Consider the following 20,347-nt stretch of genomic DNA (forward strand, 5'->3'; position numbering starts at 1 on the left):
ATGTTATCGAACGGTTCTGGAGGGATTCTTATTGTTTGGCATAGTAGTTCGTTTCAATGTTCCAAACACATCTCTAATAAACGTTTTGTGATCTTTTTTGGCAAATGTTTGGTTAAGAATGTCCCTGTAGTCATTGTGAATGTGTATTCGTCTTACAACATCAAAGATAAAATATGTTTATGGGAGGAGCTAGCAAAGTTAAGAGAGAACAAAGCTTGCAAATCTTGGTGTATCCTTGGTGATTTTAACGCAATCAGGAAGAAGGAAGAGCGTAGAGGAGTTTGTTATGGAAGAAGTGATAGTAGGGAGATCTCCAGTTTCAATAATTTCATTGAGGGGTTGGAGTTGTTAGATATTCCATGCTTAGGAAGAAAGTACACTTGGTACAGACCAAATGAAAAGGCAAAGAGCAGGATTAACAGATTTTTAGTCTCTAATGAGTGGCTACAAACCTAGCTTGGAAGTAAGCAGTAAGTTTTAGGCCAGCAAGTATCAGATCATTGTTCCTTAGTTCTAAAAGCACACGTGATGGACTGGGGACCTAAACCTTTCGGGTTTCTAGACATATGGTAGGAGGACAAGAGGTTCAACGACTTTGTGAAAGAAAAGTGGGAGAAGTATGTGGTGCAAGGTAATCCGTTTTTGGGCCTAAGAGATAAGTTCAAAATGCTTAAATGTGACATAAGGGCGTGGAATAAAGAGGTCTTTGGTTATACTGAGACAGTAAGGAAAGAGCTTTTGAATAAACTTCAGGTGATGGATCAGAAGGATGACAACAACATTCTTACTGATTTTGAGAATGAGAATCGCTTGGATATCTTGAGTCAGATACAGATCATTAACATGAGAAATGAATCTCTTCTCCAACAAAAGTCTAGGTCTCAGTGGTTTAAGCATGGGGACTGAAACTCTAAATTTTTTCATGCTATGATTAGATGAAGAAGAGGGAAAAGTGGAATTAATGGAGTGTTCTGCCAGGATAAGTGGATTGAAGAACCAAACACTGTAAAAGATGAAGTCCTAAAGTTATTCTCTAACAGGATGTTAGCTCTTGAAGATTTTGGGGTCAGATTGATAATATCCCATTTAAGAAGGTAACAGACGATGAGAATCGTATGCTGATTGCTCCTTTTAAGGAATTATAAATCAAGGAAGTTGTATGGGAATGCAGGAGCGATAAAAGCCCAGGACCGGATGGGGTAAGTAGCTTCATCAAGAAGAATTAACAGATTATTAAAAAGGATTTCGTCGAGGAAATATAGGGTTTCCATACCAACGGTTGTTTTCCTAAAGGTTGTAACGCTTCCTTCATCTCTCTTATTCCTAAATCTTCCAACCCTCAATCTCTGGATGAGTATAGGCTCATCTCTTAGGTCGGAAGCATCTACAAGGCTAATTCTAAGATTCTGTCTATCAGAATAAAAAAAGTTCTTAACAATGTGATTGACTCCTCGCAATCAGCTTTTTTTTTTATCCCAAAGAGGTTTGTTAGACAGTGTTCTAGTTGCCAACGAGTTAGTGGATGAATTGAAGAGGAAAAAGAAGAGCGGGGTGATTATAAAAATTGATTTCGAAAAAGTTTATGACTCAGTCAGTTGGGAGTTCTTGTTTTACATGTTGGCCAGGATGGGATTTTGTGGTAAATGGGTGCATTGGATCAAAAAGTGTCTGGAATCCTCTTCTATTTCTATATTAGTTAATGGAAGTCCATATAAGGAATTCAAACCGACTAGAGGTCTGAGGCAAGGGGACCTAATTGCACCGTTCCTTTTTCTAATCATGGCTAAAGGCCTTTCAGGTCTGGTGAATCAAGCTGCTAGAAAGGAGTTGTTCTCTGGACTGAAAGTCGATGCAAAAAACGTGGAGGTGAAGATTCTTTAGTTCGCAGATGACACATTGATCATGTGTGAGTCAAATATCCAAAATACTCGTGTTGTTAAAGTTATGCTCAGACTTTTTGAAATTTTCTTTGGGCTTAAAATTAACTTCTTTAAGAGCAAAATTAGTGTCTTTGGAGTGGATAGAAATGTGCTAGATATGTTTTCTGAGATATTAAATTGTAGTATTGTGAATATTCCATTTGTCTATCTTGGTTTGTCTATCAGGGGAAATTCTTCTAAAGCTTCTTTTTGGGACCCGGTGATTACAAAAGTTGTGAAAAGGCTATCAACCTAGAGAGGTAAAAATTTATCCTTTATTGGTCGTGTTTGCTTGATTCGTTATGTGTTGAATGCTATTCCTCTGTATTATCTTTCGTTCTTCAAAGTTCCATCCTTTATATGCAAAAAGATTACAAAGATTCAACGCAAGTTCTTATGGGGTTGGGATTCAGAGGGAAGGAAAATTGCTTGGATTAAATGGGATGATATATGCAAGTTTAAAGTGGAGGGAGGGTTAGGTATCATGCAATTAGATTCTTTCAACAAAGCTATACTTGGGAAATGGAAATGGAGACTTGGGTCTTCTGAGAACGGTCTTTGGAAAGATATCCTAAATTAGAAATATGGCTCATGGAGGAATCTTTCTGAATCTAAAATGTTGAGGCATGCATCTAGATGGTGGTGTGACCTAAACAAGGCGTGCGAGGCTGGGCAGGGCATCAAGTGGTTTGATTCTAATTTGGAATGGGCAGTAAGCTCAGGTTAAAAAATCAAGTTGTGGGAAGACGTTTGGGTGGATAATTGTAAACTGAAAGTCAGATTCCCTAGGTTGTTTAATAACTCACTCTCTCCTGACAGTCCCCTTTATTGCTTTGGTAAATGGCATAGTGACAAATGGAGTTGGGAATTCAAATGGAGAAGAGAATGGTTTGAGTGGGAGAAGCCCCAAGTAGATGAATTCATATATGTGCTGGAAGGTCAAACCTTGAAATCAGGCTGGGACGATAAATGGCTTTGGAGAGACCCGCAAAGTTGTAAGTATTCTGTCAAATCTACATATGAAATCCTCTCTAGCCTAACCTTAGGCGCTTCTAGTGATACATATACAGTCTTGTGGGGCTTGTTGATTCTACCATCAACACAATGCTTTGCTTGGAGGGCATTGCAAGACAAGATTGCTACAAAGAAAAACTTGCTTAGAAGATCGGTACATCTTGTGGATCATATGTGCGCTTTATGTTGGAGTAAGGAGGAAAAGACTTCTCATCTCTTGTTATCTTGTCCGATTGCGAATGTTGTTTGGAATTCATGAAGTAAATGGATAAAAGTTACATATGTAAACCATTTTGCTTTGAATGAGCACTTCGAACAATTTCATAATTTTTGGTTCAACAAATAAGGTAATAAGTTGTGGAAAGGAGTGTGGGTTTCCATCATTTGGAGCATTTGGAAACACAGGAACGAGATAGTGTTTAACCAAGCAAAAGCGGATGCAAGCAAAATCTTCTCTCTGGCTCAAGTGCAATTGTGGGCATGGTTAAAACACAAGGTTCCAAGGGCGTCTCTCTCCTTCTCAAATTGGGCCCAATGCCCAACTACTTGTATCAACACGGTAGTAAATCATTGATTTTTTTGTATGGTTTGAGAGGTCGGGCATCTCTCCTAAATGATTGTCTAGGCAAGGGGGACAGTCGGTCTAGGATTCTTAATAAAGTTCTTTGGTATTTTTTTCTTTTTTGTAAAAGGGTTGGAACACCCCTTTGTGTTCCCTTTTTTATTCAATTTATTGATTGCCGATTAAAATCTGTTAGATTTTGTCAAGATAAGTGACTTATTAGACAATTTTTAATTCATTAAAAAAAATTGTGTTAATTGGATCTCCATAATTGGTACGTGTGAAGATATTTACAAATAATCTTCAACATTCGAATTAAGTGATTAAAAATAATAAATACTATTATTAACATAAATATCATTATTAACTTGTTGTATTAGTCTACATTAATTAATTAAGTACATTAAACTTGAGAATTAGATATATGTTTTCCAGTGAACCCACCGACCATGTAATGAAAATATCCTAAATCTAGGTGTTGCCAAATACATCTTGACTCATAGGGTACCTTTTTATAATATATATATATATATATATATATTAATAAATAATATAAATACAATATTTAAAAAAACATCATATTTAAAAATATCTAAGAGTTACAGACTTCACTTTTAATTTTTTTGTGGCACACTTTTAAATACATCTTGACTCATAGGGTACATTTTTATAATATATATATATATATATATATATATATATATATATATATATATTAATAAATAATATAAATACAATATTTAAAAAAACATCATATTTAAAAATATCTAAGAGTTACAGACTTCACTTTTAAATAAATCTTCATCTATTTATAACAATTTAATGAGTTTTTACATAAATAAATTTAGGTTAACCATCCAATTTGTCTTAATATCTTATTAGTGTCTAGTTCAATGATTAAATACATAATATTGAGTATATAACTAATAAATGTGATATTATTCTTCATGACCTACATCAATTAAGATTTTGGTGTGATAAGAGTCTTTCAAAGAAAATTTTCATATTTTTTATCAAGACTACTTCGCATCGTTGGCATGTTAACCTTTTATCAAGAAATACGTGAAATAATAAAGGATCAGAATCTATTGAAAGAAATTTTTTATATATATGCCCTATACTTAAGGAATAAATAAAGTAATAAAAAGTCGTAATATACTTAAAAAATTATAAATAATCAAATTTAACTATTTTTTTAGATTTAACATATTAATTATTTACCTAATCTACTTTTTATGAGTAAGAAAAATATGTAAATAATGATATAGGGAAGTGTAACAACGTGTTTTTTTTTAAAAAAAAACAACGTGTTTTTTTTTAAAAAAAACAATAGAACCCCAGCACACCTTTTTCTTCCTTATCTCCATTTCTCTCTCTCTCCATATTCTCTTCTCTCCCTCTCTCTTAATTTTCTCTCCCAATCTTCATCTATTTTAGAATCTGGCAAGTTAAGGAACATTTCTACCCGATCAGATTTTCAAACAGAGTAAGTTCATTTTTACTCTAAATATCCTTTGTTCTCTGTTTTTCCTTAGGATTTAGTCATCAATATTGGTGGGGTCAGTTGAGAAGTTTAATCCTTTTAACTTATTCTATTATATACTGAATTTTTGTTCTGTTTGGATAACTTGCAATAGGCCCGTAAATCTTGAAGCTTATCTAGACTGTGGGGAATAAAATTCTAAAATCGGTTGTTTCACATAAACAATCGGTTGTTTATACCAGTTCACAAATATTGAAATTGAATTTAAAGAGATTAAGGATAGAGAGAATGCACACAGATGTTTATACTGGTTCACTCTAAACCCAGAGCTACATCCAGTCTTCTCAGAAACCACTGAGGAATTCCACTAAGCAACCAAACCTAGATCACTTACAACACAACTAAGAAAGTGACCTTGATCCCCTCAAGACACACACTTCTCTTGGCCAACACACCAATACTAAGAATGCTGATCTTGATCCCCCTCAAGAACACACAACACTTCTCAGCAACCACACAAAGATTCTTTTTTAACAGATACAAGGATTACACTTGTTACAGAAACAAATCTGAAATCAATACAAGCAGAAATCCTATCTCACGCACTTTGATCAATCTCAATCTCTAAGCAAACTCAACTTCTCAAAATTTGCATTGTTTTAAAACTCAAATATGTTTTTCTGAATATATGAAAGATGTTGTTTGTTATCAAATCTTAACAAACTATTAATTGCATTTAAAGATTGGTCAAAGCATTAAAAACTAGAGCGTAAACAGTTAGAAAATCATTTAATGCTTAATCAAAGCACAAAACAGTTTTTCAGTTATGGTACCAAAACAAACAATCGGTTGTTTCCACGAATCAATCGGTTGTTTTAGTTTTAAGAGCTCAACCATTTGAAAAACAGTTTTCAACTTTTTTTAAAAACACTAAGTATAAAACAATCAGTTGTTTCGACAAAACAATCGGTTGTTTTTCACTTAGTTTGAAAAACACTTTTCTTTTAAAAAGATTGAGAATGCCTATGCTTTGGATTCAATCAAAGAGTGGATTACATACACAATCTACCCCATATCCTATCTAGGACAACTCAGCAACAGCAAGCACAGTCTAGCCTTCAACATCCTTCAAAGGGTTTGGATTCTTCAAAGTTTGAACACTACTTGGTTCAACACCCACTGCCACAAGTACCTTTGATTGGTGTACCTGAACCTTTCCATGCTCGTTCATCCTGAATCTGACTTGTGGCTCTAGGTTTCTCTCTTGTAAAGACAACCTTCTTCTGCACACGAGATTTTGTGAACTAGATTTTGTTTATCTTCCGAATTGGGACAGTCACTCTCTCAGACGGTAATCCGACCATATACAGTGAACCTCTCTTTCTTCCGCGGGCCATGATAAGATTTCCCTTGACAACCTTTCACTGTTGATTTCCGAACTTCCACATCATGTTCATGTTCGTCCAAGTGCCTAACAGAAATCAAACTTTTCGTTAAGCTCGGAACACCTCTAACATCCTTCAAAGTCCAGAAATCGACTGGCGTCTTCAACACTATGTCACTCATGCCCGTAACATCAAGAGTTTTGTTGTCCGGTAGTCTTACCTTTCCAAAGTCCCCAATAACTAGATTCTGCAATGCTTCACTGCTATGGGTAGCATGAAATGAAGCACCAAAATCCATGACCCAGGAATTCACACTGTTATCCGCGCAACAGACTAAAAGGTCCTTGTCTGCGAAGTCTTCTGCAATGTTGACTTGTTTATCATTTGGGCATTGATTCCTGAAACGCCTCACCTCCTTGCAGTTCCAACATGTTACACTTGAGCAATCCTAAGTCTTTGACTGACTCTTTTTTTCTGATCTTGCTCCCACTACCTCTAATATTTCTCTTACCTTTGATGACATAGTGATTCACTAGATAATTCCCCAGAACTCCTTCTTCTGACGTCCTCGCCAAGAACGAGATCACGAATCTTCTCAAAAGTGAATCCATCGGGTCCGTTGAATTGGTAACTGTTGTAACCGTTTCGGACCAACTGTCAGGTAATGACGATATCAGTAGTAAAGCTTGAACTTCATCATCGAACTTAATGCCCACTGACGTAAGTCTGGCTAAGATCGAATTCATTGTGCTCAGTAACCGAACTAGCAAATCCTCAATTTGCATTTTCCACCAACTAAAATTTGTACCATCGAATTTTCAATTCGGAACTTCCCATCTTCAGTCATCTCAAACGACTAGACGAGATACTCAGTGCAACTAATTTCAAATATTGGCAATTTTTTTCTTTTTTTTAAAATCAAGAACACAAAAATTGCACCACCCAAAATCACTCACCAACAGACCTCCCCACTGCCCTGACGCTCCTCTGCACTGTATCGCAGCTGCCAGGACGCACACTGTCGTTGTTCGCGCTCTGCACTGGCACGCTCTGCCGCACTTTACCGCAACTGCCTGGACGCGCACTGCAACGCACCAGAGTGCAACCCTAACGAGCTCGCACTGCCGCCACACACTGCATCCACTGTCGCACCCTCAATGCGTGCCGCACCACCACCGTCGCTGGTCACAGTCGTCACACTACACTCTGTGTCGTCTCAGACCAGCACACTTGCAGAACGCACACACAACCCTAGCTTTGGGACGTTGTTGCCGCCCTTGTGGAACCCTAGCTTTGGGACGTTGTTGCCGCCCCTGCGAAACCTTAGCTTTGGAACGTCGTTGCCGCCCTTGTGAAACCCTAGCTTTGGGATGTCATTGTCACGACTGCGAAACCCTAGCTTTTATTACAAGCACAAAGATCTCTTAAATAGATATTATAGAGGGGACACAATAATTAAGCCTACTCACTAAAACATGGTGTGTAATCAACCTAGCTCAATTGGTCATAGTTTCACACTTAACAACATATTCATGAATAATTTACCTTTGAAATTATATTCGTAGGTAATAATCCATATGCAATGTTGAACTTATCGATGAATACATATATGTAAGTCGTAATCCATATTTGTATATAATAATGTAAATTTGAACTTTCTCATAGTGAATAATTTGGAAGGATTATATTCAAGTTGAAAATGAGAAACACCTATTCATCAGTTTGAGAGGAGTGTTTGAGTTATTTTAAAAGAAATTAAAATATATTTTACTTGTTTTAATTTTGTCATATTATTTTTAATCCAGTATTTATTTGGATTTTATTTGTTTGAAAGTGTAAATCTCATAATTTATAAGATATTGTTTTATTAGGATTTACTCATATATATATATAATTATGTATTTAATGAGGAATAATTAGAATTATTCTGTTTTATTCTTCATGAGAAAATGGTTATACAAATAAATTGTTATTATTTTGTGCAATATACGTTTGCTTAAGAAAGTTTCTGTTAAGCGTTGCGTTGCAATCCAATGAACGCTGAAATGGTAAATACGTTAAATAATCGTATTAATTTAATAAGTTTTATTAAGATAACCTCTTAAAATTATAAATAATCTATACTAATTGATATTTAAATAATCATATTAATTACAAACGAATGATGTTTTTCAAAATGTTAATAAAAATAAAAATACATATGAAATAAAGAAAATATTTTTAAATTTTTTTTATTTAGATTCGATAAGAATTCACATTACTTTTATGCATTTAAATTCACAATGAAAAATCAGATTCTTTAGATTCTAGCAGTCAAAAATATTTATTTGGCCCCTATTTTTGGACGCAACACATGGATTGGAAAACTTTTAGCACATGTAAAACATGTGGAACATGTGCACTCTTCTCCATGGCTTAATCATAATCGGTCTTGGTTAAATTAGGTGTTTTAAAGAACCGTAAGTTAACCTATGTTGGTTTTTAGGTGCCAAATTTCATTTAAGGAAAAATAACAAATAAAATTTCTAATCTAATTTTAGCAAGAAAATAAATTATACTCTACACTAGAGTTATGGCATCTTTGAACATATATTGGGAGGTTTCTCTACCGCCAGTAGCCATAGTCTTCCTGAATCTTCTTGGCCATAACTCTAATGGTAGGCTCAAATCTTCTCTTTGTGGGCTTGCATTTGAGTTTGTCATTGGGCCTCTTCCATCATCCCCTTTCTCTTGAAAATAATTTGTCCTCAAATACAATGCTTCTACCTCTTTATCTTTATTACCTACAAAAGGAGTTAAATCCATAATATTGAAAGTAGTAGGTATTCCATATTTTTCAGGCAGGTCTATTTGATATGCATTATTATTGAATCTTTTGAGCACATGGGAAGTTAGGATTTACTCTTAGTAGGGAATTCATCCTTTCTAAGGTGAAACCAAACTCAATCTCCATCCTCAAAAATGGAATCAAAACCTCTTGTTGTCCTAGGAAGTCTTAGATTAAATTCATGCCTATGTCTTCCCATGTAGCACTTGCAAAAGGTAAAGGAGCATAGAGTTCATGAGACATTGCCTTGGATTTAGTTTTTAAACAAAAAATGCATCTATGGTAATGTCTTTGAACATCTTTCCTCATGGGTGACCAAAAGAATTTTCCTTTTAAAAGCGCTAGAGTTTTATCAACTCCAAGATGGTCCATGAGTTCTCCTTCATGAGACTTTTTAGAAAAGTTTTTATGTGTTCCTTTACAAAACAGGAGGCTTGATGGTTGTTCAGAAAGAAGTATCTTTTCAAGTTTGTTTTCAAATTTTTCTTCTTTCTGATTGACCTTGAGGGAAGGAACAATCTTTTCCCACGCCTCTTTTTCCCTAAAGGCTTTTTCTTGGTTTTCTTTTTTTTTCTTTTTCTCTTCCTCTCTCTTTTGCTTCATTTGTTCTTGATCCTTTACCACTTGGGAATGTGATAAGGGATAGAGTATAAACTTTTTTTCTTTACGAGTGAAAGTAATCTCATTGGTAAAAACCCATTGTGCATAGTTTTCTTATCAAATTGCCAAGGTCTACCCAACAAAATATGACAAGCTTCCATGGGAACTACATCACATAAAACTTTATCTTTATAGTTTTTCATTGAGAGCTCAACTTTCACTTGCTTATCTACAGTTAGTTCCTCATCTTCATTTATCCACTGAAGTTTATAAGGTTTAGGATGAGGTATTACTTGTAGATTAAGCTTTTCAACCATCCTAATGCTACAACAATTACAGCAAGAACCACCATCCACAATGAGAGAACACACATTTTCAAAAACTTTACATCTTGTGTGGAAAATGTTCTCCCTTTGTGTCTCTTGGTCCATATTAGGTTGGTTGTTGAGGGTTCTACAAATCATCATTAACTCACCCTCACATGGATATGCTCCCTCACTATTTTCTTTTTCTTCTACCCCGCTAAGTTCATCATCATGGCTGCTATATTTATCTACCCCTCTTAGAAACATAGTTCTCTGATTTGGGCATTGGGCTTGTACATGACCTCTACCATAACACTTAAAGCATTTGACATCTCTACTGCGAGTTTGTGGGGTTAACACATCTTTTTCTATATTTTTGGGAGTTTCCTTTGGTTTTTCCTTTGATAGGCTTTCCTCCCTTTTATACTCCTCTTTGGGATAAGAATTAAAATATGAACCTTCCCTGCGACTTGAAGTTTTTCTCAAATTTTGTTGTTCAACTTTGATACAAAGTTGAATTAAATCATTCAAGTCTCTATAGGGTAAAAGTTCACTCTATCTCTAATCTCAAGATTGAGTCCACTCAAAAACCTTGCTATGGTGGTGTGCTCAGACTCCCTAATTGAGGCTCTCATCATATATAATTCCATTTTCTGCCTATATTTCTCTACGCTCATAGTCTTTTGTTGGAGTATTTGGAGCTTGTCCATTAACTCCCTATTATAATAGAGGGAATATGGCGGCGTCTTAAGGCTCCCCTAAGATCATTCCAATACTCTATGGGAGGGTCCTTATGAAGTCGCCTATCTCGCTCAAGGGCAGTCCACCAATACATAGCATTTACCTTGAAAGTTAAGGGTGGCTAAGGGTACCTTTCTTTCCTCACTTACTCTATGGCAAGCAAACAATTATTCTACCTTCATTTCCTAATCTAGGTAAGCTTCTACATTTTCTTTCCCATGGAAATAAGGTAGATCTACCCTAACCTCCTTATTGCTTTATTTTCTTTCTTTTCTAGCTCTCTTAGGGGGTGGTTGATAATAGTCATTAATTCTAAGGTTTTGATCCCCAAAAGAATCATCTCCCCTAGAGCTAGATGCATGAGAACTTTTTTTTTGATTTGTTGTATTCATCCCTTTCTTTAACCATTTTCAACTCTTCTTTCATCAAAGCAAAATGAGCATCCCTTTCTTTGAGTTGGGCCTCATGTTGCAATTGTCTATATGGAAGTGATTGAAAGTCTTGTGCTGGTTGTTTCGAAAGAGATTTAAAAGACTCTATCATTTTCACTAGAGTGATGAGAATGAGAAGACATGGTTAAAGTTATGTGTTAAAAGCAATTTACCAAAAGAAAGAGAAGTGGAGTAATGTAGGTAGATTCCCAGGAAAGGGAGGTGAATCACTTGGATCACTTAAGTACCAAGCATTTCCTAGCCAGATTCTATCCTTCAAGACTTTCACAAACCTTTCTCTAAGTAATTCATTTAGAGCACAATCAAGAATGAAAACACAATTTTTTTTATGCAAACAAACAATACAAAACAATTAAACACTTTAATAGAAAAATTGTTATCTAGAAAAACTTATAAACTAGGTGTTTCCTAAGGTGAGGCTTCTTGGCACTTTGAACCTTGAAGACACACTCACCGTCTAATACACAATTAATCCACTAATTGTTCAAGGTTTTGCAAAGTACAATTCAAAGAAAATTACAAAGAAAAATTGGATTGACAAAATTTAGAAATTCCTATTCTATCCATCCTTCTGTTCTTTTTGGCACTCCTTCTTTGTGTAAGTGTTTAAGCTCACTTGTTGTTATCCTCTTGCTCAACCCCTCAAGAATATTCAACTTTGATAATTCAAATAAGCACCTACTAAGTGATAAAGCTCTCACTAAAGATGTTAGCTACAAACTTAACAATGCACCTTTGAATTACTTATCCGCCAAGAAACGAGGTCAACAAAAGTTAAAGCAACAAAAATCAATTTGAAATTGGAATACAACAAAGGGAGTTGATATATGACAACTTGAAAGAGTAATTGAACAAAACTTGACAAGCAAACAAAATAAGGTACTCAACAAAAAGATAACACACAAATTGAACCTAAAGAATGGCACTAGAATTGGATTAACAAAACCAAAACAGTACTATAGAATAATAAGGTGTCAAAATGCGTGACTTAATTGATTTATGTTGAGTTGGATCTTTTAAATTTAAATTTGAATTTTAAACCACAGACAGCTAAGATCTTAACTAACTTTTGGCGCTAGAATCATGCTAAAAGAGTGCATCAATTAATTATGATAAATTCTTCAAAATCTTATGCCATTTCACCGTTTATTTCGCCAGAATTGCACACTGTTTGAATTTGATTTATCATTTTTTTTTTCTATTTCGAATTCTGCTTCACTTTTTTTTTTTTACTTTTTTTAACACTTCAATATGTTTAGATTCAGGATTTCACATTTTTTCTCCAACGAATTTTAATTTCATAAACAGAAGCAGCCACCACAGAATATAGAATCCTAATCTGGAATTAAAAACAACTTTAAGAAACTTCAAAAACACAATAGAATTGATGTATAGGAACTTGTGTGGATCTAGCACACAAGTATGAACTCAAATCTAAAAATTAAAATGCACCAAAGGCTAAACAAAACATATTAGAAACTACACTCAAAATTAAAATCAATGAACCAAAATTATCAAGAAAAGTACTACATATAAGTGATGACTATTTAGGATGCACATGACTTGACAAAACATCTATGGATTCAAAAATCAAAATGACTCAAACACAAACAATATGAGCCGATTAAAATTGCAAGAAAGACTCAAATCTAGCAAAATCAACACCAAAACTCAAAGGAATCATACACAAAATTGAAATTAGAAGCTCAAGAACAATTTGAACAAATTGCACCGATTGGATTTATCCAAACAACATCTAAATCAAAATTAAAATGCAAAAACAACAAGACATTCAAGGATAAAAGATGAACAACACGGAATCATGAAGAACAATACAAAATTAAAATGAAAAGAAGAAGACACACTTAGCTCTTGAAGAACCTAGGCTCATGATACCACTTGATGGAGTTGTGCCTTCATCCATTTTGCTTTTTCTTGATGTGTGGCGGAAGCTTTCATGGAGGAGAATGAACAAGGATCTCACGTACAGAGCTGGACTCCTTGAAGGTGCATGCTAGGTGTGGAGAATAAGTGGTGAGGCCATTTCACTTGAAATAGGTAAAGAATGAAGACTAAAATGTCTATCCAAGGGAGGTAGGAGACAAAGAGCAAAACTGGCACAATTTTGACAGCAATTCACTATAGATTAATCTTGAGAAATTCATGAACCAAGCACCTCCTTTTATAGCAATGGAGGGTCGGAATTTGAAAAGCCAAATACAAGTGAAATGAAAGCTAAATGCAAATGGAATTTTCATTTTGAATTTGGCGCCTTTTTTTGGACGTAGCACATGGAGCATGTGTTGGAAAGCTTTTAGCACATGTAAAACATGTGGAACATGTGCACTCTTCTCCATGGCTTAGTCATACCCGGCCTTGGATAAATTAGGTGTTTTAAAGAACCCTAATTTAACCTAGGTTAGTTTTTAGGTGCCAAATTTCATCTAAGGAAAAATAAAAAATAAAATTCATAATCTAATTTTAGTAAGAAAATAAATTATACTCTACACTAGAGTTATGGCATCTTTGAACATATATTGGGAGGTTTCTCTGTCGTCAGTAGCCATATCCTAGTCTTCTTGAATCTTCTTGGCCATAGCTCTAGTGGTAGGCCCAAATCTTCTCTTTGTTGGGCTTGCATTTGAGCTTGTCCTTGGGCCTCTTCCATATGATGGATCAGTTGCATGGGGCAGCTGTCTTTCTCTTTTAATTTAATTGCATATATTTTATAAAATTTTATTTTCACTAGCTTACCCTTACTTTTCCGGTTGTGTTGTGAACTGCAATGAATGTGCTATGTACACAAGCAGATGATCATACATGCGTTGGAGGTTATGGAGAGCATTAGAATGTTCTTTTGAACCGTATATTGTAAATATTTATATTTCTATAAGTCCTAATCATGTATTAGGAATGTTTTGAAAAAATCTAAGTTTGTATAGAAACTGGTTGAACTTTTATTATAATAGTTATATGTAATTTATGGGGTGTTACAACTATTTACATCATAAAAGTACTATCCAAGGTTTAACACTACTTACTAATCTAAATCTATATTTCTTCTTCTATATATAAATAAGATTCTTCTTCACAATGTTTTTTTGTCTTTTATATAAGTTTTTTGGTGTTTTATATATAGAGAGGATTCTTCTTCACAATCATATTTTTTGGTATACACAAATCTTTTTCCATTTTATCTTCATTAAATATATATTTTTTTTATTTTATCTTTTAAATTTAAAAATTAAAAAAATAGTATTTTATCATTTTAAATAAATTACCTAAATATAAAATTATTTTTAAATTTTTTAAATTAATGTTACAGAGTTAGTTTTTTATATGTAATTCTTTCATTAATCTCTTACTCTCTCCTTAACTTTTTATTTTAACTGTCTAAGACACAAATTTTATAGAAAAAATTTCAACTCCCACATTTCCAAATTTCATATATTATAATAATAAAAAATTAATTGATATTTTCATACAAGCGTCTCTATTTCCATTAGTATATATAATACTATATATCACAAATATATTAAGTTTTATAATAATTATCTTAAATTCAACCATTGTTATATATGATAAATATATTAAGTTTTATAATAATTATCTTAAATCCATGATATATCGAAAATAACTTTTTACATTCACTCTATGCAGAAATTAACTCTGAGCATAATAATAACAATTTGTACACATAATTAAAGTTTAATTGTGTTTTTAATTTCAGAAACTTGAAGTGAATATGGTTTTAATGCATTAGATTTTTTTTATAAAATTATATTTTTTCACAAATTTAGATTTTATTTTTTAAACATGAAACTTTAATTTTATTTTTTTTTAATTATTCAGTTTCTTCAAAAGTAAATTTAAGAAAACGTACAAGTGTGCTTCCCAAGAAATGAGGATATTTGGAGCAATTGGTAGTGGTGCCAGTAGTGTTGTGCAGAGAGCCATGCATATACCAACACATAGGATTCTGGCGCTGAAGAAGATCAATATGTTTGAGAAGGTAGGTAGTATTGTTCCTGCCCTTGATTCTTGTGGTTGTTCACTATAAAACTCATGTGGGTTACTTGTGGTTGCTAATTTAATTTGAATCTCATGTGGGGTAATAGGACTGTGTCTTTTCATGTTACTTTTAGTTGTTTAAATTTTCTAACAATTTGATTAGAATGTGCATACTATGTAAAGGTTTTACACTGTCATCCAATAACAGATCACTGTACTTGGTAAAATTGTTGACTTTTGTGTTGGGTTATATTTAATTAGTTGATAAATGTACAACTTTTTATACTGATTGTGCTTGAAAATTGAACTCTCTTTATAATTGCTAACAAACATGCACTTTATAATTGCTATCTAAATGTGGTATTATATTGACGCTGGGTTGGGTAGTACACTCTTGATCTTTGTTTTCGAAACATAGACACTTTGTTGTGGCAATAGTTGTTTGTTGTTATCACCTGTTTTCTCAATGTTTGTAACTGTTTGTGCTAATCAGGAGAAAAGGCAGCAGCTCCTTACTGAGATAAGGACATTGTGTGAAGCACCTTGTTATGAGGGTCTTGTAGAATTTCATGGAGCATTTTACACCCCAGATTCTGGACAGATAAGCATAGCTTTGGAGTATATGGATGGAGGATCACTTGCAGATATCTTGCGAATGAATAGAAGGATACCTGAATTGAACCTATTCTATCGTTCATGTTTCAGAAGCTCCTACACGTAGGAAAATAATCTTGTATTTTTTGTTTTCAGCTTTTGCTTTCAGAAAGACTAAGATATGTAACTGTTCACCTTTTATCTTTTGAAAGGGTCTAAGCTATCTGCATGGAGTCAGACATCTAGTTCACAGAGACATAAAGCCGGCCAATCTATTGGTAAATTTGAAGGGAGAGCCAAAATGACTGATTTTGGTATTAGTGCTGGCTTAGAGAATTCAGTGGCAATGGTCAGTATATTCTATCTGTCTCAGTATGTTGTCATGTATTGCTTCCATAGAATTGTTTGCAAATGTCAATAATTTTATTGTTTGGTTGTTATTACAAGCATGTTGTGAAGTTCTTGTTCATAAAAAAAAAATTGCTCCTTTGCAGTGTGCTACATTTGTTGGAACTGTTACATACATGTCACCTGAGAGGATTCGAAATGAAAGCTATTCTTATCCGGCCGATATTTGGAGCCTTTGTCTTGCCCTTCTAGAGTGTGGAACTGGAGAATTCCCATATACAGTTAATGAAGGTCCTGTGAATCTTATGTTGCAGGTGTGTGTGCAATACATACTGATGTTATTTGTTTACTTTTGTCTGATCGAATGTAAATGTTTGTCTGAGAAGAATATCGTTATTTACATGCCTTTTTCTTATCACTTGTATAAAAACTTGTCATCTGAGATAATAACATTAATCACACAAAAGGAAACAAAGTATATATAATATAGCTTTGTAATAATGCTATAAATTTCAGATAATTGTGATGATTCATACCATGTGTTGTAAGGATACAGTGTAATCAATGATATAGAATTATGTCCTAACCCTGTATGAATGGCTATTCCGTTTGAGTAATCTGATTTCACTCATGTACTTCTCTCTGCAATTAATCATACTTAATTTTGTGCAGATCCTAGATGATCCATCACCATCACCATCAAAAAACAAGTTTTCACCAGAATTCTGCTCCTTTGTTGATGCTTGTCTGCAAAAGGATCCAGACAATAGGCCAACAGCAGAGCAGGTGAGAAATGAGATAAACCTTAATGTGATACGACCATGTTGTCCAGCATCTATGCTATGCAATTTTGTGGCTGTTGAAGCTAAATGTTTTGAGTTTCACTTTACCCAAAACATAAACATGTTGGTGATCATGCATTTTTTTTACTATCTTTCTGAAATTTGCATATTTTCCTGGTGGAGAATAGATTGTTTTCTCTAGAATGTGATAGAGCTTACCAAGTCAATCTTATCTTTAGATGCTTTATATATTGTGATGCCTGAAGTTTATGATTCTGTGTTGTCCTAGTGCAGCTGCTTTTGAACCCTTTTATCACAAAGTATGAGAATGAAAAGGTAGATTTAGCCGGATTTGTTCGAAGCGTTTTTTATCCTACACAAAGAATGAAGGACTTGGCAGACGTAAGTGGCTGCCAATTTTATCTCTATATTATTAAAATGGCATGCTTACATAGTTGTGAGTAAAAAACATAAAACAATGACTGGCCATTATACCGTGTGAAGAAGTGTTGCTTTTCACAGGTTGCTTAGTGATAATGAGATAAAGTTTGTTTTAGGCCTTCTTGCTAAGTATCTAAATGAAATGACAAGCTCTTTTTTCCCCTAGCATTCTTTTGAATTAACAATAAAGAAAATTAGAATTTCATTTGCTTGGATACTGTTCTTGCTATGTTCACTGTTTATGTCCTGTGCTGATAGGTCAAAACCGAGAGGTTAGGCCGAAAGCTAATACCGAAATAACCTTTCGGTTATAACAATAAATATATAAAATAAAACTAAAATATATATATAACAAGGTCCAAATTAGATAAGAAACCTGCGTTAGGAGGTGCGTAAATAATAAAACGGTGTAGAAAGAAAGTCCAAAGGTAAAGTGAAAAGCCCATTAAGAAAACTGTATAAATAAGAGGTCAACATAAGAGGTAAGGAAGAGTGATTTCTGTCTGATGAACATAAAACCATTTCTGACTTTGGCATTGGAGCGCCTTGCAGGTACACCCCCCATCTGTGTGAAGGAGAAGCCGAGAGCACCCAGCCTAAGGAGAAGCCGAGAGCACCCAGCCTGAGGAGAAGCCGAGAACACCTAGCTTGAGGAGAAGCCGAGAGCATTCAACCCTAGTTGAAGCCGAGAGTATCCAGCCCAAGGAGAAGCCGAGAGAGCCCAGTCCAAGAAGAAACCGAGAGAACCTAAGTAGTAACGAAGAAAAGCCCAAGATTGGAAGATTTGTAAAAGAGTTAATCTTGTCAACCTGATTCGAGTGTTCTTGGTCCTTGTTGTAAGAACATTTTGGCGCCCACCGTGGGGCTGAGAAGTAGCTGAAAAAGGTTGAAGACAAGATGAATCAAAGGGAAGAACAGGGAGGAGAGCAGGCAGATAATATTAGCATGCCAATGACAATGTTGGTACAGCTACAGAAAGAGTTTGAGATGTTAAAAAAAAGTAATGAAGAAGAATTGAGTATGTTAAGAGCCGAAAATGCACGTATGAGGAGAAAGTTACAAGAAGAAACAGTTTTGAACTCATCCTTTGAAACCGTTCAGCCGAGAGCACAAGTGAATGAGAAGATTCATCATAATGAAAGTTCCTAAACAAAGAGAAGATTGCTTGAAAACTCTGAGGTTTTTGCGGGAGCATCTTCTAGAAAGCATCCATTCTATGATGTTATAGTCGATACTCCACTGCCTGACAATTGGAAAAATTTGACCTTTGACAAATATGACGGAAGCACAGACCCTGATGAACATATTGCAATATATATCACTCATATCAGTTTATATACATGGAATGACGCTGTTATGTGCAGGGTGTTTCCTACGACGCTGAAAGGGGCAGCATTGAGCTGGTTCACACGTCTCCCACCTTTGAGTGTGGATTGTTTCGATACATTGGTGGAAAAGTTTGGTGCTCAGTTTGCAACTAGTCGTCCTCATCATTTAACATCGATTGCCTTGGTAAACATAAGGCAAGAGAAGGGAGAATCGTTGAGAATGTTCATGGAACGTTTTGGAAAGGTTGCCTTGGGTATTTAAAATCCCAGCCCAGAGGTTACCATGCATCATATGATAACAGCATTGAAACCAGGACCATTTGCCGACAGTCTTTGCAAAAAACCCGCGACTAATTTGGATGAATTAAGGCAGCGAGCATCAAAATTTATGCAGATGGAAGAACTGAGAGAGTTTCGAATCCAGGTGAGGGTTGATGGAGGTGAAAAGAGGGTGATAGAAAGAGAAAGTGGACCTATGGTTAGAAGAGCTAGAGAAGAGTTTAGAAGTCGAAAGTTCCAACAATACACACCCTTAAATACAAACAGAGCAAGAGTTCTACTGTTTATTTAATGACAACATTTGGAAGAGGCAGTAAAACTAAAAAGATTAAAATCAGATATTTGGTAGTAGATGCTACCACATCATATAATGTGTTGTTGGGACAGTCTTCTTTGAACAAGTTGAGAGCAATAGTCTCAACACCGCATCTGGCCTTGAAATTCCCGACAGAGAAAGGGGAGATAGCAACAATTTATGTCAATCAAAAAGATGCTCGGGAGTGTTATGCGACAGGTTTGAAGATGAATTTGAAGACGAATAAAGATACTGAAAAAATGGTGGCAATGGTGGATTTGGACCCCAGATTGAATGATGAGAGGTTGGAACCGAAAGAAGAAACAACAGCTGTGGTTTTAGGCTAAGATGAGAGACAATGTACTTACATAGGTGGAAGTATGCCTGAAGAATTATTGAGCAAACTCATTACAGTGTTGCGTAACAACAAAGACTTATTTGCTTGGAGACCGTCTGATATTCCTGGGATTGATCCAGAGGTAATTTGTCACAAGTTGTCTGTCTGCCGAGAAGCAAGGCCAATATCTCAGAAACGAAGAATTGGGAGAAGAAAGACGAAAGGCAGCAATTGAGGAAACTGAAAAATTAATGCAAGCTGGTTTCATCTGAGAGGCTCAGTATACTACGTGGTTATCTAATGTGGTACTTGTTAAGAAACCGAATGGAAAATGGAGAATGTGCACAGACTATACAGACCTGAATAAAGCCTGCCCAAAAGACACATATCCATTGCCCAACATAGACCGATTGGTTGATGGGGCGTCTGGTCAAGAGATGATGAGCTTTCTTGATGCCTATTCAGGGTATAATCAAATACAGATGTATGAACCGGATATCCCAAAAACAGCTTTCACCACAAATACTGCAAATTATTGTTATAAAGTCATGCCTTTCAGTCTGAAGAATGTTGGAGCAACCTATCAGAGGTCGATGGATAAGGTGTTTAAAGAGCAAATTGGAAAGAACATGGAGGTTTATGTC

General features: G+C 34.9%; 1 protein-coding gene and 1 pseudogene across 2 annotated transcripts; both read left to right on the forward strand.

The window, feature by feature from the left end:
- Nucleotides 1-906, forward strand: LOC137829179 (uncharacterized). Its single transcript, XM_068635974.1, has 2 exons — nucleotides 1-402; nucleotides 574-906. Exons 1-2 carry the CDS (start codon nucleotides 1-3, stop codon nucleotides 904-906), a joined length of 735 nt encoding a protein of 244 aa, XP_068492075.1.
- A 14,259-nt stretch (nucleotides 907-15,165) lies between these two features.
- LOC137829180 (mitogen-activated protein kinase kinase 3-like) lies at nucleotides 15,166-19,054 on the forward strand (annotated as a pseudogene). Its single transcript, XR_016523190.1, has 8 exons — nucleotides 15,166-15,300; nucleotides 15,793-16,016; nucleotides 16,106-16,242; nucleotides 16,388-16,555; nucleotides 16,914-17,027; nucleotides 17,318-17,425; nucleotides 17,723-17,736; nucleotides 18,829-19,054. The product of XR_016523190.1 is annotated as a mitogen-activated protein kinase kinase 3-like (transcript).
- Nucleotides 19,055-20,347: the final 1,293 nt, after the last annotated feature.

This window comes from Phaseolus vulgaris, chromosome 7 (genome assembly GCF_051622355.1).
Source record: "Phaseolus vulgaris cultivar YP4 chromosome 7, ASM5162235v1, whole genome shotgun sequence".
Lineage (NCBI taxonomy): Eukaryota > Viridiplantae > Streptophyta > Magnoliopsida > Fabales > Fabaceae > Phaseolus > Phaseolus vulgaris.